Source organism: Capra hircus, chromosome 5 (genome assembly GCF_001704415.2).
Source record: "Capra hircus breed San Clemente chromosome 5, ASM170441v1, whole genome shotgun sequence".
In the NCBI taxonomy this organism is placed as follows: domain Eukaryota; kingdom Metazoa; phylum Chordata; class Mammalia; order Artiodactyla; family Bovidae; genus Capra; species Capra hircus.
Window position 1 is genome coordinate 82,311,112 of NC_030812.1, and position 24,409 is coordinate 82,335,520.

Genomic DNA, 24,409 nt, shown 5'->3' on the forward strand with positions numbered 1-24,409 from the left:
ACTTTGAAATGTATGTGTAAAGAGCCGTGGAACGGAATATCCACTATGTCACTATATGTAATTGCGAGGAAAAAATTCTCTTTTGAAAGCAACTTAAATTTTCATTAACAGGAGAATGAATAAGTTAATTGCTGCATACTTGTATAATGAAATATAGTAGAGCAAAAATGAATAAATGATATCCATGAATTATTATAAATGACTCAAAAACAATATTTAAAAATGATATTTTGCTATCATTTATATAAAATTTAAAACAGAAAATAATTGTTGGTTATGGATCTATACAAAAAAAGTATGAAAACATGCATAGGCATGGTAAATAGCAAATTCAAGATATAATCAACAGATACCTCTGGAGAAGAAGAGTAAAGCAGGAGAGTATGATTAAGAAAGAAAAGATGCAATTTCAATGTATTGAAACAACACAATTATGACAAAATATTAAAACTTGAGGAATCTGGATAGGAAGTTGCTTTATTATTCTGTCTATGCTATTATATGGGATTCCCATAGCACTAATGGTAAAGAACCCTCCTGCCAATGCAGGAGACGTAAAGTGGTGAGGGTTTGATCCCTGGGTTGGAAATATTCCCTGGAGGAGGGCATGGTAACCCATTCCAGTATTCTTGCCTGGAGGATCCCATGGACAGAGGAGCCTAGTGGGCTACAGACCATAGGGTTGCAAAGAGTCTGACATGACTGCAGCGGCTTACCATACATACATGCATGCTATTATACAGTTACACCTTTTTATAGTTAAAATCATAGGATTGTATAGAACTGGCCATACTTGTTCAACCTGCACGAAAATAAAAATAACCTAAATTTATTTGAAAATGGTAGAGCTTGGATTGTACCCACATTTGTTTTGCTCCAAAACTAGAGGACCTCCTGCAGTCTCAGGCCCCTCTCCTTGTCTTTTCTGATTCTTCTCAGACAGGATTAATCACACCTTCTTCTGTGCCACTTTCTTCAAACACTTGGTTTTTAAACTTATTGCAGTTGATTGTGTGTGTGTGTGTGTGTGTGTGTGTGTGTGTGTGTGTGTATTCCCCCATACACAGCACCTGGTGGCAACCTGTATGGCATATGGAAAGACACCAGGAGAATGGCTAAATGTGAAAGGTTTCTGTTTTACACGTCAGTAATCTTTCTTTAGGGCTTGCCAGGTGCCTCAGTGGTAAAGAACCCAACTGCAATGCACGAGATGCAGGTTCAGTTCCTAGGTGGGAAAGATCCCCTGGAGGAGGGCATGGAAACTCATTCCAGTATTCTTGCCTGAAGAATCCCATGGACAGAGGAGCCTGACAGGATAGTCCATGGAGTTGGACATGACTTAGTGACTAAACAACAATCTTCCTTTTATAGGCTTCTGTTCTGTTGCTTTTCAACCACCTACCTCACGCTTATGGTGACTTACCAGAAGCTAATCATCAATAAATTCTACAAATACATACTTTTGCAAAGTAATCTATTTTCAAAGAATATAAGAGAAACTAAAATCTGAAACTAAAATGTTTCAGCATTTCTCATGAATCAACACAAGGGTTAGAAGTGTTACATATTTGTGGAAAAAAATAAAGTACCACTCATTTGTTCCATTTCAGGATTTTTCAAGTCCTCGGAAGCGAAAGGAATCTTATAAATGTGGATTTAGCCTATTCCAGAGGTAGAGAGAGGCTTCCCAAGTGGTACTAGTGGTAAAGAACCCATCTGCCAATGCAGGAGACATCAGAGACATGGGTTCAATCCCTGGGTTGGGAAGATGCCCTGGAGGAGGGCATGGCAATCTACTGCAGTATTCTTGCTTGGAGAATCCCATGGACAGAGGAGCCTGGCAGGCTATGGTCCGTAGGGTTGCAAAGAATGGGACATGACTGAAGTGACTTGCACACACATGCAGAGGTATAGAGTTCAGCTGTATTTTATGATACAAGAATAATTAAGTTGGTTCTCAAATTAGGTCCCACTTTAGAAATGATTGCACAGATAATTCTACATTAATACTCCTGGGCCCATCCCTCTGAAACAGCACAGTAAATGAAATTTGATGAAATGGTCCAGGATATAGGAATTTTACAGTAAATCAATACAAAGTCAATCAAAACTGAAGCGTAAATGAGAGAACCATCCTATACAGCCTTTAAAAAACATTATCAGGTGGCTTTTCCAATGAAGAGTAATTTTTACCAAAACAACAACAACAACAAAACAGGATATAATGGAATGCCAAGTAATATATAGTAACATTACTTCTTTAAAATGTGTTTTGTCCTCTTCATCATGAAGAGGTCAGTGTCCCCAGGCAGCCTGTAGCCTCTCCCGCATTTCCTCTCTTCCCTTCCATGGCAACATGGGTTAGCAAGACACTGAGCTTTTTGTGATGTGTGTGTGAGGACAGGGAGAAGGGGGAGCGAGCCTTCAGGGAGGTCTCCAGGTGGAAAAATTCGTGACGCACTAGATTCAGTGACTGAATGAGAATTGTTTACCGAGAGTTCTCCAACACAATAGTTACGGTTACCTTATGTTCATTTTAAAATTTTTTGCTTGGTCTCAGGGCCCTTAACTCTGAAACCCTCTCATCGTAGGCATCCCAGACAACTTATTCATGAAAGGTTACATGACAAAGCCAGCCCGAGTGGTTTGATCCGTCTATTTCAGCACCTAAGTAGCCAGGCGCATGACAGATATGCATAAACTTCCTGAATGTGGAACATGTATATTGAAATGGTCGAATTCTGCCTTTCATTTGTAGGTGGTCATGGAGAAGTTATTTTGCTTCAATTATGAAGTGTCCACCTTCCAGAGACCTAGCTTGCCCTTTCACTGCCTCCGAAGCTGCACCCCTCCACTGAGACAGGAGGGATGTTCTTCCTGTGTTCTCCCTGCATCCTCCACCCTCCACCAGAAAGGATGAAGGCTGAAATGCTATTTCCCTTATCTTAGAAAATGCCTCCTTACTTTTCCTGGCACAGCTAAATGGCACGGCTAAAAGCCTGATATGTGTGCCACACCTGATACTTTAGAAGGAAGCGGGTGTTATTTTTTTTTCCCTTAGTAATAAAGCAAAAATCCATTCCTTAGTCAGGGTCTAGTTAACACATTAGCAATTCCTTCTTTTTTTTTTCTTGTCACCTGTCACTATCTTCTACACAAGAGAGAGGCCTTGGTAACAATCTATCTTAAAGGGATTTTAATGGCTCATTACAGCGAATGCCGAATCAGACACTTTCAAAACAACAGTTGAGTGGGATGCCGCTAAAAGAGCCTCCTTGAGGTTTCCACAGCCTCTCCCAGCCGGGGAGAAGTTGCTCATTTCTGCAACAACAGAAGCAGGCCCAGCGAGCTTCTTCAGCAGAATGTGGGAATGCGATCTGTGAACAGACCATTTGCTTTCTAACAGCCACTTACTGGCCTCATGTCAGAGCGCAGGAAAGACAGCACTGAAACACTCAGATTCATGACTGTGTTAGGCTGTGGATGCGGCTCTAGCAACCTTAGATCAGAGAGCATTGACTTTAAATAAGCTCAAAAATCAAACCAGCGACATTCCAGGATGTCTCTGGAACCATGGCCCTGCCTTTGTTTACTACTCGTTTTGGACTAGGATTGGACCAAAAGGCGGCGAATCAGATGGTTAGTCACTCCTCTAGTCTTTCTCTCTGGGATGGTTGGGGTTTGTGCAGCACAGTTCAGGATTTCTAAGCTGGACAAACAGGATCAGATGAGAAGCCCTGTGTGTGAGCGCTCAGTTGCTCCAGTCTTGTACAATTCTTTGAGACCCTATGGACTGCAGCCCGCCAGGCTCCTCTGTCCATGGGATTCTCCAGGTAAGAATACTGGAGAGAGTTGCCATGCCCTCCTCCGGGGGGATCTTCCCTACCCAGGGATTGAACTCACATTTCTTGTGTTTCCTGGATCACAGGTGGATTCTTCACCACTGAGCCACCGGGGAACCGGGGAGAAGCCCTGATGGCAGACCGAAGCGGGGTCCACCAGGGGCTTCGGGCTGGAGGCTGTGACAGCATGAGCCCCCAGGTGGGAGCACCCCCTCAGGCTTTATTTTGACCCATTCCACAGAACAAAGACTGTTTGCCTAATTTTCAAAATCATCATCATAAAATGAAAGCATCAGCTGCATTATTATAAAGAAATCATCAGCTACATATTAAAAAGCATCAGCTGTATATTATTCGGGGAAGAGAGCTGGCTTCCCTGAATTCTAGAAAGACCAAGCCTGAGATCACTGCTCCCAGAGGCCAGAGGGCTCATCCAATTGCTGAAAATCTGAGCATACCCCCAAGGCTGGGCTCAGTCTACCATCCTCATTGCCTTGCCTCAGAAGCCAGGGTGTCATGTAGCTAGATCCTGACAGTGACTCACTCCTGGAGCCATATGAAAAGTTAGAGATTTACTAAACGTGAGTACTAAGCTTTAAAAAACTGAGGGGACAAATGAAATGCCTAAGTTACCCTTAGAGTTGTATGTACCACCTTAATCTACTTGATTTTATTTTTAGTGAAAATTGACACACACACACACAAAAAACAATTAGTAAAATGCCTTGAAAATACCTTCCTCCATATGTTTCACTACTGGCATGAACAATTCAGTCATGCCATCTCACAGCACTGCCAAGTGTCAGCTTACTGGCTCACAATATTCAGACTTCTAGATGTTCCATGAAAGCCATGGGATCTTCATTGAAAAGATGAGAAAACACATTTATGAATCACTGAGGTGGCTGTACAAGTGGATATTCCTCACTGAAAGGGCTATGGATTGAATTATGCCCCCCTCCACCCAATTCCTGTGTTTAAGCCTTCATCCTCAATGTGACTGCATTTGGAGACAGGGCTTTTAGGAGGTAATTAGGGTAAAAGAAGTTAAAAGGTGAGGTCCTAATCCTACAAGACTGGGGATCTTAGAAGAAAAGGAAGAGAAAGATCCCCTGTTCTCTCCTCATACATGCATCAAGGAAGGACCACATGAGCACATAGCAAGAAAGAGGCCATCTGCAAGCTAGGAAGACAGCTCCTCACCAGAACCCCACCATGCTGGGGCAGACTAAGACAGAAAGGAAAATGTATTTTAGTCATTGCTGTACATGTAAGTTCACATGTAGCAATTTTAAAATCTATCAGGGTGATCAAGTGAGTTGCCTTGCTCAGGCTTCTAAGTTACTCCTGCCAAGTTTTATCTCATACACTGAGACCGAGGCAGCATCCAAACCACTTGAAAGAGGACATGCCTCTAAGACACACTTTTATACAGTTGCAAATACTCTTCCCTACATCCATAAGAAGTTCCCCTTCAGCTTATAAACTCATTGTATTAAACCTAGACTTGAATGTTTACAGCCAGTAGTAACTAGAGGGTTACCTACGTCATCACAAGGCCTCATCTGACTCTGGATTTTGATGGGCTCTTTTGAGCAACGTGTCTCTGGTTTGCCAGGACCTAAGTCCTAAAAGTGAACTATGCTTTGCAGCAAAATGGTGTCCAATTAAAGTTTAATGAGTGGATTCCACCCGTATTCTACAGTAACACAGAAACATGCACCCTGAACTCTTCACATGCCTTTGTGTGTATCCTTCAATGTCGAGGGCAGTCCTTCAGGGTGCAGCACAGGCAAGCGGACCCAGGTAAAGAACGCCCTTAATAGAAATGTCATGGGCAAGGCGGATTGCAAGAAAAAGTCTAGAAAACATCCATTTCCTCAGACCAAACTGAAAGTAGACATCATAATGGCAATCTAGGAAACTATTAGACCAAATATTAGGAAAACCTATACCACTGCTCTCTTCGTAAAAAGGTAAGGTTGCAAATGTTGACATCTACCATTCAGCCACATCAAATCCCAATTTGTCCTAATTTATTCAAGTTAGGGGAATGCAAAATAAATCATGTGACTTCTTGTTTCTTTTTTAAATCCTGCAGTCATCTTATAATCTGAAATAAAATATCTCAATAATTCTAAGTTAACATATTCTGAATATTTTTGAAACTCAGGAGCCCAAAATGGAGTAATAACACACTCTTTATTATTACCTCTCAGTGTTTTTCAGCATTATCAATAAACTTAAAATTCTCTATTTTGCAAAATACATTTGTAAGTCATTTTTTCAAACCATAGTTTAAAGTGGATATATACAAGTTAAAACAGAAACTCTAATAGTAAGTATGAAATACAGTTCAATTCAACACACATTGGATACCATCATGTGTCAGAATACATAATGGCCCGATGGACACCTAATAGACTTAAAGAGAATTACCTGCTTTACTTTTTATTTGATCATCCCCAAAGTTTATGCAGGGCTTTCCAGGTGGCACAGTGGTAAAGAATCCACCTGCCAATGTAGGAGACACAAGAGACATGGGTTCGATCCCTGGGTCAGGAAGATCCCCTGGAGTAGGAAATGGCAACCCATTCCAGTGTTCTTGCCTAAAGAATCCCAGGGACGAGGGAGCCTGGTGGGCTGCCGCCTATGGGGTCGCACAGAGTCAGACACGACTGAAGCAACTTAGCAGCAGCAGCAGCAAGACTCTTATTACAATTCATAAGATAAGTTGTATGAATGATATTAAAGAAAAACAACATACTTCCCTAAAAGCCCTTTTCTTAAACTTTCTAAAGTGATTCATGTAGTATATATCTCAGGGATTTTATTCCAGGTAGACAGGGGTAGGAGATGGGGTATGTGAGCAATGGAGTAAGAGTGAGGAAAACTAAAACCACAATAAGGCAAATAAGTTCCCACTTTTCATGGCAATATTCCCTACAAGGGCCAAGAGACTAACAAATACTAAACATCCCCATTGGGATGAGAAGCAAGAGTTTGCTCTAAATTGACTTCAGAGTAAAGATGCCAAAGCTAATAAATCACTGTAAGTGAAATACTTTGAAAGGTAAATGGACTTTAAAAATATTTGCCTAGGTTAAATTTTTTAATCGGAAGTACTCATTACTGTCAGATATGATAAGGCCACATGTCCATCAGGATATCTGGAGATCTCCTCCTAGTATATGATTCATTATTTTTAAACCAATACCTAGCTGGGCAGACATCCCCAACAAATGTTGAGTGAAGAAAAATAAGCAAAGATTCAAACATGTTACGCTTGTGACCAACCTAGATAGCATACTGAAAAGCAGAGACATTACTTTGCCAACAAAGGTCCATCTAGTCAAGGCTATGGTTTTTCCAGTGGTCATGTATGGATGTGAGAGTTGGACTGTGAAGAAGGCTGAGCGCCGAAGAATTGATGCTTTTGAACTGTGGTGTTGGAGAAGACTCTTGAGAGTCCCTTGGACTGCAAGGAGATCCAACCAGTCCATTCTGAAGGCGATCAGCCCTGGGATTTCTTTGGAGGGAATGATGCTGAAGCTGAAACTCCAGTACTTTAGCCACCTCATGTGAAGAGTTGACTGATTGGAAAAGACTCTGATGTTGGGACGGATTGGGGGCAGGAGGAGAAGGGGATGACAGAGGATGAGATGGCTGGATGGCATCACTGACTCGATGGACGCGAGTCTGAGTGAACTCCAGGAGTTGGTGATGGACAGGGAGGCCTGGCGTGCTGCGATTCATGAGGTCACAAAGAGTCAGACACGACTGAGCGACTGAACTGAACTGAAACCAAAATTGTATTAAGTAAAATGGAAGTAAAGGCCCCAAAGTTCTCAGATTTCTTCAATCCACACACAGCTTTTCATCAAGAATAATTCTGGAATGACGACAAACGAATGCCTATTCAACCCAGCTACTCAAACCATTAATAGAATAAAATGCTGCGCAAACTTGGGTTTCCTAGGAGCCCTTTCCCCTAGCCAAGTGCATCCTCAAAGACCCTGGTTGACTTTGCATTGTCCCTGTGAAGTGACTTGCAACCCTCAAGCTACACAGAAAAAAATTTAAGAGAAGAATGGCACTCTTACAGGTTACATAGCCTCCATAGTGGCTCCATTCTTTTTTTTTTTCTTTTCTTTATGAGAATCTTTTGTAATTGAAGTAAAAAGACTTCAGTCATCTCTCTGATGGAGAGTGAGAGGTAAGTAAGAAACAAGTTGTTTTTCTAAAACCTTGACATAAATCTCAGATCAGAGAACACCAATGTCTCTTTTTTATAACTAGAATTTCACTGCATATTCCTCAAGTCACCCAGATCACGAAGAAGTTGCTTAAGTGAGTTTATCCGTATACTTAGATTGTATCATGGGAATGGTGATACCCAAATCCATAGCAAGCCTTGTTAAAATGAAGGACGTATCATGGTCAGAGGCAACCAATACAAACAGAAATAGAAGAGTGAAGCAGGTCAAGCTGTGGATGAGGACGGGGCCTCAGTCTAGGTGCCGTGCTTGAATTCAGCATACATTCCAGAAGCAGGTTTGACTCTGCCCTATTCGCAGGGAGTGTTGACCTGTACTTTGGTCTAGCATGTCTGCTAAACAGGGCAAACTTTCAGTATTTCTTGGCGGATATACCAGGCCAGAATCATTCCCTGTTCCTAGGGAAAAATGACCCTGAGGAGGCCCTTTCCCCCCACTGCACCCCCCAAGTTAGTTTTTAGAAACCTCCAGAGAGATTAAGAAAGTTTTTTCAGTTTTTCAGTTCAGTCGCTCAGTCGTGTCATTCAGAAAGTACCAGATTCAACAAATACCGCTAAGACTGCTAACAGTAATTTGGCTGAGATCAGAGAAAGGTGAGATGGCCGAGCTGATACCTCCTTTAGGGTTCAAACTGGTCTTGGAAATGGAGCAGGTCCAAAGTGACTGTTCTTCATGATTAGAGATAAAACAGAGCCATGGCTACTTCCAAGAGTGCTGCTACCAGTGACTGCTCCACTCTTTGCTAATAAAAGGCACAAACTCACTGAACGTGTACCCCAAGTCAGGACTCTAAGTGCAAGAACATGTATTCACTTATCTATTCCTCAGGACAACCCTAAGAGGTAGGAATTATCATTAACATTTGGATTTCATCAATGAACACACAGAAGCCTGGAGAAGTGAAAGGAACTTGCCTTGACTGAGTTATTCACTTAGACCTATTCAGCGAATAACAGTGAGGGGTGGGAGGTGGGGGGCAGGTTCGTCTCCAGGCAGAGTCCTGCTTCTGTACTTTACCATCCTGCCTCCCTGCCTTTTCTCTTCCCTGAAAACTTGGAAGAGCGCCCCGGGACCAACCACAGACAGCGTGACAAGGACAACAAGCATGGTGTCTGTGGGAAACAGGGACAAGTTGCCTGCAGCCTTGGCCCAGCTGGGTTGAATTTTTCCTCACCAGGCTCCTCAGGGTCCCTCCTCACTTGTCTCAGGCCATCTCCACTAACTGCTCTGCTCTACATATGCTCTCCGTTGAAAGAGAAGACTACAGATACCACCAGCACAAATATCACTACCAGAAAACTCCACGTGGATCCCAGATCATAACCTAGAAACTTGGAAAGAAAAAAAAACAGAACTGGCTATAGATAACACTCTTTGCAACATACCCAAGGAGCTTCCTGGGCAACTAGGAACATGGGATGCTCCTACAAGCTGCTCAAGAAATTTCAGAGTTGCAAGGTTTGTACACTCCTGTCTTGAACATTAAGACAATTTTTTCCCAGCTAGTCTGCTTTTTTGGTACTGGACTTTTTTAAAGTTGGAGTAAAGAATGGATAGAAAACACATTTGCAAATAATATTCAAAACCACCACCATATGAGAAGCTTCATTCCTTTCTTCTATGAATTCGCCTAGCCTTAAAGAACAGACATATTTTCCCTCTGAGTCTGTTGACAGTCACTGAAGTGACTAAAATATCCAGTATATCTTCGTGAAAAGCTATTTTTAAAATCACTTGATTTAGAAAACTCCAATCATGATAATTTCATGGGACTTCTTAGTACACAAATTAAAAGTTTTAAATTACTCTGCAAGAATTTGAGAGTTCAAATACTCTTAATTAGAAAATACCTGCATCAATGCATATTTAATCAGGTGTTTTTAACATCTGTCCCTGATACAAAATTATTTTGAGGGTTGTTTTGTGAGTTACGGTTCTTCTGGTCAGTAATTACGCTGAGGATGCCACGTGAGACTGGGAGCCGGAAATATGGATCCTTGTCCCTCCTGGCTCTCCCATGCCTCACCTCTGGACTTTGAGAACGTCATTTAACTTCTCTTAGCCTGCTTCCTCATGTCCACAGATGAATAACAGTTCCCACCTCAAAGTGTTGTTCCATAGACCAAATGAAACGATGCAGATGGAAGAGATTTTAGTGACTCCAAGGAAATGTCATATAATATTAAAATTACAAACTAAAGGTAGGAGTGACGGGACTTCGTGAGGCAAGCGCAGATGTATTCTGGAGCAGAAAGGTATCAGCTTGGCTGATTTGCCAACTCTTGACCTTGGTTCTCTCGGTTGAGAAATGGAAGGATAAGAACTATCCCATAAGACTGATGTGAGGGTTAGAAATAATATGTAGGGCCTCTAGCAGGACAGGCCCAAGTAGGTGCTCAATAAATGGCACCCGTTTCTTATCAGAGAAAACGTTTAATTAAGCTAAAAGTATGCTGTGTGCAAACACAACAGCTGAACGGGGTTCTGCTTGGAACAGTACATCCATTAGCTGGGTCCCAAATAGTCTCCCGCCTCGGCCAGCGCCCTGGGTTTATCCCACTTTAGACTCCAGCGGATTAAGGCTGTGCTTGCTGTATTCGCATTTCCTGCCTTCCACCACGGTTTTCTAAAACTTCCTAATGGAACCTCCGATTTAAAAACCAAAATCAATTCTACCCAATGGGGCCACTCCACGCACAGGAATTTTCCTAACTTGCTTTCACAAGCTGAACTTTTCACTTTTTTGCTAGTCCTGGAGGGAGGAGGGTGGGGTCCGTGGGGCTGATCTGCTGTTGTTACTGAGAATGTTCAAAGTGACCAGAATAAGCAGCCTGGGCCTCGCCTCCCCAGCTCCAGCGCCCGAGGCTCAGGAGTGTCGGAGGCGTTCGGAGCCGCAAGCAGGACAAGAGCACGAGCCCCGCCGCGCCGGGCCAGGGCAGACCTGGTCCGGCGGGACTCGGTCACTGAGCCGCCGCGAGTTAGAGGCTTGTTGCCGGGGAAGGGCGCATGCAGGTGGGTTAGTGGTAACTCGACCATGCGGCGTGGCATTCCTGTCTGGCAACGCGCTCAGGCAAAACAGACTCGATGCTTACAATGATCCCAGCCCAAAATGGAGTGTCTCTGACTAGCAGGGAGGAGCTGATGCCGGCCATGAGGAAGCCCACCACGGTCACGGCGATGCCCAGCGCCAGCTGCAGCAGCGCGAGCAGCAGCGGGAACCGGCAGCCGCAGCACGTCCGGGCCTCCTCCCCGCTCTCCTTGGGGGCCCCCGCGCCCCTCTTCGGCCCCATGTCGTCGGGCCCCGCGGCGTCGGCGGCTGGCGGTCCCCCTTGGCTCCGCGCGCCGCGGCCGGGCCGCTCCCTGCCCATGGCGGCTGCGGGGGCGGCAGCGGCGGGGGCGGCGCGGGGCGGGTCGCGCCGGCCCGGCTCGGCGAGTTACGGAGGCTGAACAAATATGGAAAACATTTGGAGCGACTGGCCGAGCCTCCGGAGGCCACGGGGAGCCCGCGGCGGAGGGGGAGTCGAGGGGGGTCGCCAACTGCCAACGCGCCGGGCAGGACGCAGCGCCCGCAGACTCCGGCAGGGTGGCCTGTCTTTGGACAGGCTGCGTGTGCGCGCGCGTGCGTCTGTATGTGTGCGCACGTGGGGGGTGTGCGTGCATCTGCGCGTCTCTGTGTGGTGTCTGTTTTCCCCACTTCGAACCCCAGGATTTTTTCGCTTTTCTTTTTGTTTTCTGAGAGGTGCAATGCGAGGTGATGAGTGTTTAAATCACTTGAGTTTAATTAGTAGACAATTTAATCCAAAAGAGGCGTTACTAGGCTCCAAGCTGTGAAGTCGTTTCCAGAAGTTAAATTGTTCCCTATTTTCCATCCAAGGCCTGGGCTCTTATTTTTTAAAGTTCTGCGATCCAGCTGACAAATCAAGGCATTTTTCCCATTGAAAATGGTATTTGCTTTTGAAATGACTGTTTATAGAGATTCTCGGCTAATTGGGAACTCTCTCACGTGTATTTGCTTTAAAAAGGCCCTTTAATCGTTTATGCAAAGTCCCCAGCCAGTCTTTGCCAATCTCCACAACGGTGCCTAGGGGGATTATTATACACCTTGAAAGCTAGAGGATTTAATAACTCTGTCCACATTTGAGATATGTTTAACTCACCTACAGTGTGCTAGAAAAGAAGGATGCTCAAGGTAGATTTGGTCCCTGCCTTAAGTCACCAAACAAATCAATAAAACCAATTATTGTTATTCCCACATAGCTCTCCTCAGTAGCACTTAGAGCAAACTTCAGTAAAACCACTAAGAAATGATCCCATCACTTTGGAGTATTTATATCTACTTTGGTATGGTCATTTTAGCGTTCAGAAAGCTTTATTAAAAACTAAGTGATGTTGCCAGGATGCTAGGATAAAGGCTACTCCTAGATTGTTTGCTATCAGCTAATTTAAAGAAAAATCTAACTCCTTGCTTTGTCTCCAAATAAGAAACTAATTGTCATCAGCTTTTCCTTGGGCACCTTTGAAGGTATTAAATATATTCTTACTTTATGAACTGCAGTGTTTTCCTTATACCTTCTTTCTGGATCAGGCTTCCCAGATGGCTCAGTGGTAAGAGAACTCACCTGCAATGCAGGAGACGTGGGTTCAATCCCTAGGTCTAGAAGATCCCCTGGAGGAGGAGATGGCAACCCACTCCAGTATTCTTGCCTGGAAAATCCCATGGACAGAGGAGCCTGAGGGGCTTCAGTCCCTGGAGTCGTGAAGAGTTGGACTCGACTTAGGGACACGAGAGTCCTTCTGGATCAGTGAGAAAAATATGGTCCATGGAACAAACGCAGTAACTTAAAAAGCAGAAACCAAATTGCACATCCCAGTGGTCTACCTAGAAGCAGAAGAAGCAGCACTCACTCTCACAAGAGCAGCAGTGGGACGGAGGAAAGGTCGCTGTCAGCTTTGGGGCCCTTATGCCATTAGGATTTTTAGTGAGAACAAATGAAAGCTCTTGCTACACCAAGGTACCCACGTGACTTGTGCCTGATTGAGAACAACCCAAATGACCAAGTTTTTCTACATAAACCTAGAAAACTTTTTTAGGAAACTAACTGACTACCTGGAATTAATTATTTGTTCTTAGGGATGATCCAGCTACCAGTTACTGAGTATCTATTCTGTAACAAGCACATGCTAACTACTTTATTTCCTGACTATTACTCCTTACAAACACCGTGTAATTATAGTTTCTTCTTTTAACAATGAAAAAACTGAGTATGGGAGTTATTCACTAACCAGATTATTGAGTATCACATCTAGTTAGGGATGAGTGAGGGGATTATCTGTTTTATTCATTATTCCCTGTAAACAAGCAAGTGGGAGAACTGTTTAAATCATTTGTGATGTGAAACAATTTAATGATCATTGTTGTTTGTCTCCCAGTTGTGTCTGACTCTTTTCGACCCCATGGACTGCAGCACACTAGGCCTGTCTTTCCCTCACCATCTCCCCAAGTTTGCCCAAGTTCATGTCTGTTGCTTCGGTGATGCCATCCAGCCATCTTGTCCTCTGATGCCCTCTTCTCCTTCTGCCCTCAATCTTTCCCAGGATCAGGGACTTTCCCAATGAGTCAGCTGTTCGTATCAGATAACCCAAATACTGGAGTTTCAGCTTCAGCATCAGTCCTTCCACTGAGTATTCATGGTTGACTTCCCTTAAGATTGACTTGTTTGATCTCCTTGCTGTCCAAGGGACTCTCACGAGTCCCTTAATGATCACAGGTAGTATTTTGTCTATCACAGAATTCACTATTAGCCTTGAACCTAAGAGTATTTCAGTACATTACAAAAAATATGTTGATCTGCCACCATAATATATATGAGAGTTGATTGAGACCCTTATTTTTATTACTGACTTATAGCTAGATACAAGCTTTATTTGCTGACCATTCTGCTGGGTTATCAGTTAGCTAAGAATATTCCTAACCTTTTCCTCAATATCTTAAATTGGAATAGGTAAACAAAATAATAGGATATTCCTGTAGGTTGGTCTTCTGAGTTTCAGAATTAGTGTGGCTTCTGGTGGCACATAAATTATTATAATGAAGGCTTACTTTTAATTGCCTAGCTGAGACAAGTTACAAGTAGCAGTGAACAACAGCCCAGATAAATTGCAATCCTTCTAGTCTGATTACAACTGCCAAGTTCAGTTTTCAGCTTCCAGTGGAGGAAGGTGGCAGTAGCGTGGGGAGCCTTACACTTGCTCAGATTCTCAACCGAATTCTTGAATCTGTGTCCAATGGGGGCCTGGGCTTTGGCAATACCACAAGGGAGTAGTGATGAGGATGATATTTTCATTTCATTGATGTTACGTAGTAGAAACAAAGAAGAGGGTGAGAAAGGTTGTCAGAAGGTTAGTAGCTTCCCTGGTGGCTCAGTAGTAAAGAATACTTCCAGTGCAGGAGACACAGATTTGATCCCTGGGTCAGGAGGATCCCCTGAAGAAGGCAATGGCAACCCACTCCAGTATTCTTGCCTGGGAAATCCCATGGATAGAGGAGCCTGGCAGGGTACTTGGTGGCTAAAGTGACTAAGTGACTAAACAACTTTAGTCATGACTCAGTGACTAAACAACAACAACAAAGTTATAGAGAGCAATCAAGGCTAAAATGGGATCAAAGGGTCTTTAAAGACAACAACAAGAAAGCTCTTCCTTTAATATGTCCTTCCCATGAGAAAAATCACCATTTCCAGTTCATCATATAGTTTCACAGAAATGAACAGGATTTTTTTAGTATTCATAAATTATAATGTCTCTGTTTTATAGGCTAAGCAATAATCTCTTCAGATATTTATATTACTGGGGAAAAAAAAGGCCAAGTAGAAAGAAATTGTCTTCAGATACTCTATTCGTGCTTTTATTATTCAAAATTGACAGAGATTGTAAATTAGAAATTGCAGGAGGGTAGGTAATATAAGGCTTGAGATTATTTTGATCCTCTGGAGAAAACAACAAAAATAAGCTTAGTATTTCTGTTTTCTGTATTTCAATATTATTTAGACATATTTATGCTTCAGGATTTCAGAACTGGGGAAAAAATTAATGTCATTACAGGAAGTCCTTAGGAAATATTAATACAACTAGAAATAATCCAAATCAACATGATCTTAGATTCACCGAGAACAAAAAGGTTTCATAGGAGAAATTATTACAGTTTCAAGGTCTGTGTCAAGTTTCTTTAGTATGTAATGAATTCTATTTTAAATATTCAATTTGATTTGATTTAAAGAAGTATCAGATATTCTACAGAGAACAATTGAGAGCCCATTTATGATTCGAAGCACCGTTGACTTCTCTGTCTCATCTAAAATGACATGAGATATTGTCGATGTATGTGTACACAACAAAGAAAAAATCGTTTTTGTGTGTGTTTTCTTTATTTATATGTCATTAATTCTAATGATGTCTTCTGGCTCAATTTTTCTCTAAAGAATCGGCCCATTTATGATCTTTGCACGGCAATTTGTGTTCTCAAGTTAAACATCATATATGCAGTGTACCCTCTGTGGTACACAGGAGTCTTATAACTTTCTCATTCTGTAGAGAATTGATAGTGATAACTATCAATTCTTTTCTGATGTATTCCACCTCTTTATATGATGTTATTTATAATAAATACCAAATTATTCTACATGTAATTTTGTAAATATCTTTGTCTATACAATTTTGATGTGTCCACTGCATATAAGGCAGAAATAACTATTTATTATAATTAAGAAATACATGGAGAAGAATGGACAAATTGTGGTGCAATCATACCATGAATACTACGTGCTAATAAGGAGGAATGAACCACAGATACAGGCAATGACTTGAATGAATCTCACTAAGAGTTTGCTGAATGAAAGAAACTAGACAGAAGAATATACACAGCATAATTCCATTTATATAAAAATTAAAAAGGCAAAATCTATGATAATTGCATTTTAAAAAGTGTTTGTGGAGTTGGGATGAGAGAATTGACCAGAAGGGAACAGGAGGGGATGCTCTAGGGTGCTGGAAGTCCTTTATATCCTGGTTTGGGTAGTAGTTACATGGGTGTTAACAACTGTGAAAAACTCATGGAACAACACTTAAGATCTATGCATATTATTATATGTAATGACATCTCAATTTTTGAAATGTAATAAAAGGAGAAATATGGGAAGTGATTGTATATCCATTGGTTATTAACAATAGAAAACGTAAAGTGTTTTTTATCTGAATTATCTTACTAAATTCATTTTTCCCATGCCATTCTGATTCTTCTTTTGCTGTATAATAAATTACCCCAAATTTAAAAACTTACTAGTTTGGAATAACAGTTCTTGTGGGCTAAATATTCAAATAGGGTATAGCAGGGATCGTTTGTTTTTCACATTTTCTGGGGTCTCAGCTGAAAGACTTAAAGACTGGAGCCTGGAACCACTGGAGGTATTGACTGAGGCAGAAAGATTTATCTTCAAGGTGGCTCCTTCATCTGGCTGCAGGTTGGCTCCCTTCCATGAGGCCTCTCCCTGCATTGGCCATTCCACAGGGTTGGTTGAGTGTCCTCAAAACATGGTGGCTGACTTCAACAAGAACAAGAGAGTCGGAGATTGAAAGAACAAGACAAAAACTATCCTTTTTATGACGCAGCCTCAGAAGTCACTTAGCAACAACTGAGCCACTTTCTTTTCTTTAAAAGGGATTCATTCAATCCAGATCACATTTGAGGGGAAAAGAATTAAGATCTGTCTATTCAAAGAAGGAGCAGTAAAGAATCAAAGAATATTCACAATGAGAAGCTACTGTCTAGCACAGTGAACTCTGCTCAGTGCTCTGTGGTGACGTAAATGGGAAGGAAATCCAAGAGGGGATATATGTATATGGGCTTCCCAGATGGTGCCGGTGGTAAAGAACCAGTCTGCCAATGCAGGGGACATAAGAGAGGTGAGTTCAATCCCCGGGTCAGAAAGATCTCCTGGAGGAGGGCATGGCAACCCATATTCTTGCCTGGAGAATCCGATGGACAGTACGGTCCATAGGGTCGCAAAGTGTCAGATACGACTGAAGCGACTTAACACATACACATGAAGGGGAAGAAAGAGGAAAAGCTGCAGCAAAGGGGATAACTTAAAGTTGAGGAAAAGTCTGCCTCTCTTTTTATCGACAATTGATCAGATAAGTTTCTTGAGGTGGGAGAATTAGTCAAAAGGAAAGTCCCTTCACAGGCTGAGATGGAAGGAAAGAATGTAAGATTAGATAAAACACAGGTTAGTGAGCAGGTGTGGGAGGAAGGCGGTTGGAATCTCTCTCTTCTGGCCTTGTCTAGAATATTCAGACAATGAATATAGTCTCAATATTCCTCTAAATGATACGGAGCCATTCTACTTCCAAAGCTATCCCATAGCACATTTCACTGCTGTATCTCATGGATAAGTTCTAATGAAGCTACATTATTTTCTGAAATACTCGTTTGAAAGAACAAAACCCATCATGTACATAAAGTACAATAATAATGATGTCTGGGACGTATATACATATATAGATATATACACAGACATACTTACATATATTTTATAGGTTGCGAAGTACTCAAATGATTACTCTAAATCTAACCAAACCCTATGAAGTTGAAATTTCTTCAGCGGTTAAGTGACTTGTTCAAGTTAAGTGACTACATTTTTTAAACCATTCTTAAAAATTGTGTTAGTTTCAGGTGTGCATCAAAGTGATTCGTGTATATATATATATATAACATACATATACAATATTTTTGCAGATTCTTTTCCATTAAAGATTATTACAAGATATTGAATATAGTTCCCTGTGCTATAGAGTAGGTCCTTGCTGTTTGTCTGTTTTATATATAGTAGTGTATATATAGATATACACTTCCCAGAGAGCCCAGCTGGTAAAGAATCCTCCTGCAATTTGTGAGAGCTCAGTTCGATCCCTGGGACAGGAAGTTCCCCTGGAGAAGGGATAGGCTACCCACTCCAGTATTCTCGGGTGTCCCTGGTGGCTCAGACTAATCTGCCTGCAATGAGGGTGACCTGAGTTTGATCCCTAGGTCAGGAAGATCCCCTGGAGGAGGGCATGGCAACCCACTCCAGTATTCTTGCCTGGAGAATCCCCATGGACAGGGGAGTCTGGCAGGATGCAGTCCATGGGATCACAAAGAGTTGGACATGACTGAGCAACTAAGCACAGCACAGTGTGTAATGTTAATCCCAAACTCCTAATTTATCTCCCCCCACTCTTACTATCCCCTTTGAAGGCTACAAGTCCTAAGCTCCAACTCCATTGCTCTTGCCACTTATATTTTAGCTGAATGACGTGGAATTTTTTTCAGCTTTATTGAGATTTGATTGGTACATAAGAAAATTGAACAAAATTACTATATTTATTTTGATGGATTTTTATTGTTTATATTGAGAAATGGCATTAATACATTGCACACCCAGGCAGTCATGCATGGTAAAGGCAAATGTGTGCTAACATATGTATTAAATATGCTCACATATATGTTAAACATACATATTTAGGGCTATGCTCTCAATTCTACTGTGTGAGTTTTCCCACCAAGCAATTCTCCAATACCAGCTGGCTGTCCCACAATTCAACTCAATTCTGACACTGTCTACCCAAGTACACCATCAGAGTCTACAGGTTAGGGCAGTCCCACAAGACTGCCCCCACTTCATATGCAAATTGAAAGTACAGATGGTAATCTGTATTCCTGACCCACTGATGATAAATCAGAGGTTTCCACAACTCCTTCCTTGGGGTCCATGAATTTAGAACTCAGGAAACGAGTTTACTCACTAAATTGCCTATTTATTACAAAGGATATTAACAGACATATATCAATAACCAGATGAAGAGATACAGAGTCAGGTTCCTAACAAAGGAGCTTCTGTCCTCCTGGAGTTTGGGGCCATTCAGTGTGGCACATGGAACTGTTCTGGTTCACTAACCTGGAAGCTCTCCCAATTCTTTTCTTTTTTGTTTGATTTTTTATGGAGTCTTCCACCAGGAAAGCCCCAGTGACATAGGCCTGATTGATTAAATCAGTGGCTGGTGGCTCAGACAGCATAGAATCTGCCTGCGATGTGGGAGACCTGGGTTTGATCCCTGGGTTGGGGAGTCCCTGGAGGAGAGCATGGCAACCCACTCCAGTATTCTTGCCTGAAGAATACCCATGGACAGAGGAGCCTGGTGGGCTACAGTCCATGGGGATGCAAAGAGTCGGACAAGACTGAGTGACTAAGCACACTGGTGATTGGTTCAACCTCCATGGTGGGAGGGGGCAGTGGAGGGGACGGGGCTGTCTTCCCTGGGGATCTTGGAGTTGGGACTGAGAATTCCAACCCTCTAATCACATGGCTATGAAAGATGATGCTGTGAAAGTGCTGCACTCAATATGCCAGCAAATTTGGAAAACTCAGCAGTGGCCACAGGACTGGAAAAGGTCAGTTTTCATTCCAATCCCAAAGAAATGCAGTGCCAAATATGTTCAAACTACTGCAAAACTGCACTCATCTCACATGATAGCAAAGTAATGCTCAAAATTCTCCAAGCCAGGCTTCAACCGTATGTGAACAGTGAACTTCCAGATGTTCAAGCTGGTTTTAGAAAAGGCAGAGGAACCAGAGATCAAATTGCTAACATCTGTTGGATCATCAAAAAAGCAAAAGAGTTCCAGAAAAACATCTACTTCTGTTTTACTGACTATGCCAAAGCCTTTGACTGTGAGGATCACAACAAACTGTGGAAAATTCTGAAACAGATGGGAATACCAGACCACCTGACCTGCCACTTGAGAAATCTGTAGGCAGGTCAAGAAGCAACAGTTAGAACTGGACATGGAACAACAGACTGGTTCCAAATAGGAAAAGGAGTACGTCAAAGCTGTATATTGTCACTCTGCTTATTTAACTTATATGCAGAGTACACCATGTGAAATGCTGGGTTGGATGAAACACAAGCAGGAATCACGATTGCTGGGAGAAATATCAATAACCTCAGATATGAAGATGACACCACTCATGGCAGAAAGCGAAGAGGAACTAAAAAGCCTCTTGATGAAAGTGAAAGATGAGAGTGAAAAACTCTTGAAACTACATTCAGAAAACTAAGATCATGTCATCTGTTCCCATCACTTCATGCAAATAGATTGGGAAACAGTGGAAACAGTGTCAGACTTTATTTTGGGGGGCTCCAAAATCACTGCAGATGGTGATTGCAGCCATGAAATTAAAAGATGTTTGCTCCTTGGAAGGAAAGTTATGACCAACCTAGACAGAATATTAAAAAGCAGAGACATTACTTTGCCAACAAAGGTCCATCTAGTCAAAGCTATGGGTTTACCAATAGTCATGTATGGATGTGAGAGTTGGACTATAAAGAAAGCTGAGCTCCAAAGAATTGATGCTTTTGAACTGTGGTGTTGGAGAAGACTCCTGAGAGTCCCTTGGACTGCAAGGAGATCCAACAAATCCATCCTAAAGGAAATCAGTCCTGAATACTCATTGGAAGGACTGATGCTGAAACTGAAACTCCAATCCTTTGGCCACCTGATGCAAAGAACTGACTCATTTGAAAAGACCCTGATGCTGGGAAAGATTGAAGGTGGGAGGAGAAGGGGACGACAGAGAATGAGATGATTAGATGGCATCACCAACTCAATGGACATGAGTTTGAGTAAGCTCCAGGAGTTGGTGATGGACAGGGAAGCCTGCAGGCGTGCTGCAGTCCATGGGATCGCGGAGTGGGCAAGGACTTAGCGACTGAACTGAACTGAACTGAATCACGTGACTGGTTCTCCTGGTGACCAGCCTACACCTTTAGGTGTGTTCCAAAAGTCATCTCATTAACATAACAGAACACAACTTTGTAGCTTTCTCCCTTGGGAAATTCCAGGGATTTTAGGAGCTCTGTACCAGAAACAGTGATGAAGACCAAATATCTATCTTTTGTTATAAATCACAAGAGCATAAGTGCTTTGTGCATAGATATTCCTACCAAGTCCCAGGGTAGTAAGAACAGAAGCAGTGTAGAGTCTGTACCATAAACACGGTGAGGGCAGATATCTTGGGTTTTAGTCTCTACTGTTTCCATAGTACCCAGCTCGGTGCCAAGAACACTGTATGGTTTTAATAAATATTTATAGATCCTAAATAGTCATACAGTTTACACACAAGATTCATCTGGATTCAGATATTTTATATATATAAAATATATCTTTAAAATCCTTGAACTGCAAATTTGTCCATTTTTCTTTTTAAGAGTTGTCTTTAGGAATAACTCAACCAAGAGTTTGGATGAATTCTAATCAGGTTTTCTAAATAATAACATTAAAAACACCGTGAAGTGTATTTTAAATATCCTGTGTGTTATAAACAAACTGTATGATTTTCACTTTGACTGCTAATCTTCCTCTTTAGAGTAACTGAGTCACTGTCTGACTTTAAGCCAGACTGACATCCTTTTTCATTTTTATAATATGCAGAGTTCCATAGACTTTACAACTCCCTGCGTTTGGTTCTATATCCAGTCATCACTCTCTCTAAAGACATTTTTGGCCCTAAGACAAATCTTTGTAGTCTGTTCTTTTCCCCCTACCATTCCTCTATGAATTCTCTCTCATATTTATGTGGCAATGAGTGCAAACACTGGACTCAGACAGCCTGAGTTCCAACTGAGGCTCTAATTCTTACCAGCTGCGTTCCTTCACCTCTCTAGGCCTCGATTCCCTGTCCATGAAATGTGAATATTAAAAGTACTTACCTCATTTATACTATGTAGTGTAAATACAACAGTTCACGCAAACACAGAGGACGTTTCCTGACACGGATGACTAATCAGCAGGTGTTAGCTATTATCCTAGCCCCGCTCTCTCTTCTAATTCACTTTTCCTTCCTCTGCATTCCCTTCCTTTGCTCCTTGGTAAGTCTGTCCTTGTTTCTCCTGCTACACTCCCCACAGAATGTTTAACTCTCCCCATTGTTCTCTTATACTCAGTATCTGATAACTCTGAAATTTCAACTTCTGAATTAGAGATTGGCTTCACAATGTAATTTTATTTTTCCTCACCACCACACTCTCTACTCAGTCCCTTTTCCAGAATGACCTCTAGAGAAAGATGAGACCTCCCCCTTTCTTCTAGTGTTGTGTTTCTTTAGAGTGCCCCTCATCTGAGCTTTGAGCCCACCCCCTGCTTCAGGGAAGTGTACGTGCTCGGTTGCTAAGTCCCATCCAACTCTTTTGTGACCCCATGGACTGTAGCCCGCCAGGCTCCTCTGTCCATGGGATTCTCCAGGCAAGAATACTGCAGCGGGTTGCCATTTCATCCTCCAGTCGGATCTTCCCAACTCAGAGATGGAACCCTCATCTCCTGTATTGGCAGGTGGATTCTTTACCACTGAGCTACCTGGGAAGCCTTTCAGGGAAGTGACCAAACTGAAATACTGTCTCATCCACCCCAGCCAATCAGAAAAGGATTGCCATTTTATTTATAATCTTTTGCTATGCCCCTTGTGAAGGTAACATCAAAATAAATAGGAAATTCTCACTTGATTTCTCCAAATGAATTCAGATTATTTCACAGAATTACTGATATTGCTGATACTTCAGAAACAAAGTTTTGATCATCTCACATTAAGCTAGATTAGTGAAATCTTGACAGAAAGAAAGTTCACATTTCTCAAGTGTTATATTCCCTAAAAGAGCATACATGGTATAGTATTTGTCAATGATTTTGGCCTAATATCTGTCTTTATGTTGGGGAATGACTCCTTACACATGCAAACTGCTGCCCACCCCATGATCACAAGAGTAGGCCTTTGGACATGGTCTGGCCAATTGTAGTACCCCTGCCCCCTGCCCTGTATCTAAAGGCTAGGCACATGAAGGACTAATTCAGTGCAGGATGAACCAGAATTCTCCCACTGGCATGAGATAAGGATGCTGGGATGAGGTGTGGTCCTCTCTTCTTTCAGAAGGAAGGCTGCCAATTGTAGGGTTTCTTTCCCACAACCTGGAGGGGTTATTCCTATGATAGGTGAGAATAAGGCCAATGAGCAAAGAGGAACAAAGGCTAGAAGAGCCAAAAAGATTGGGGGGTTTATGGAGAAGGTGAAGAGTAGAGAGGTTTGTTGACATTTGAGCCTCAAAAAACAACTGTACCTAAAACAGCTCATTGATGTTCTGACATCCCAAGGCAGGAGGTGGTCTTGCTTACACTGCACCATCACTCTTGACCTGCACAAGGGACTCAATCAGTATTTGCTGAATGGTTAAATAAGTAAACAAGACAACAAATATTCCTTTTGCTTAATTATTTTTATCCCTCGAAACTGAAGGTACCATGAATAATGCACCCACCCAGGTGAATCTGTTCTGCTGTGAGCATCCTCGCCTCAGCAACACCAGACCTGCAGTTACCTAATAAAAACATACAGGAATAACAAGTGAGCAGTAAGTATATTTCCAAAGACAGGAATGTTAAAATATCGGGGTGGGGTTTTCTCTGTCAAATTATATCAGAAGATACAAATTATATCAGAAGATATGAAGCCTTTGTAGGGCAGGGTAGATATTTTATTAAGTGTCTATTTACAATATGTTTGCAATGGGGCAGATGAGGAAATGCCAAATGCTATTTTATAATCGATACCACTTTCATCTTAGGTGTATTTGTATGAGTATTATGCTCAACTAGCTAATTATACTTGGAATTTTTGTTGCTCTTTCATTAGCCTAAATCATAAAATTAAGTACTAGGTTAACAGATACTTGTATGCACTGCTTTTAAGCCAGAGATGTTGGTGGGAATCACCTATAGAATACTAAAGACCTGTTTTTGATTTGAATGTCTGATTTAGTTATATTTTAGGTGGAGTCTAGGTAGTTAGTCCATTTGGGTTGCACCTGATCCCTGGGCCAGGAAGATTCCCCTGGAGAAGGAAATGGCAAACCACTCCAATATTCTTGCGTGGAAAATCCCATGGACAGAGGAGCCTGGTGAGAAACAGTCCATTGGGTCGCAAAGAGTCAGACACAATTGAGTATGCATGCTTGTGATTGAGTATCACTCTGAAAACCTGCCCAGAACACACTCCAAGCTAACTCAACACTCTAGCCATCACCTACGGCAATAAGAAACATTCCTTTTTCAAAGATCAACTGTAAGTTTATAATTTTATTTCTTCTTGGTACTTCTTTCTCAAGAGTGAGCAATGTACAATGTTCTTTCTTGAGTTCATTCAGTAAACATTT

General features: G+C 42.0%; 1 protein-coding gene across 1 annotated transcript in view; it reads right to left on the reverse strand.

Annotated features, from left to right (window-relative positions):
- SSPN (sarcospan) overlaps positions 1 to 11,544 on the reverse strand; it is a 44,358-nt gene extending 32,814 nt beyond the window's left edge. Inside the window, exon 1 of the mRNA XM_018048382.1 lies at positions 11,212 to 11,544. Coding sequence (XP_017903871.1) covers positions 11,212 to 11,487 — 276 coding nt within the window. The 5' untranslated portion in view covers positions 11,488 to 11,544. The remainder of the gene's footprint in view (positions 1 to 11,211) is intronic.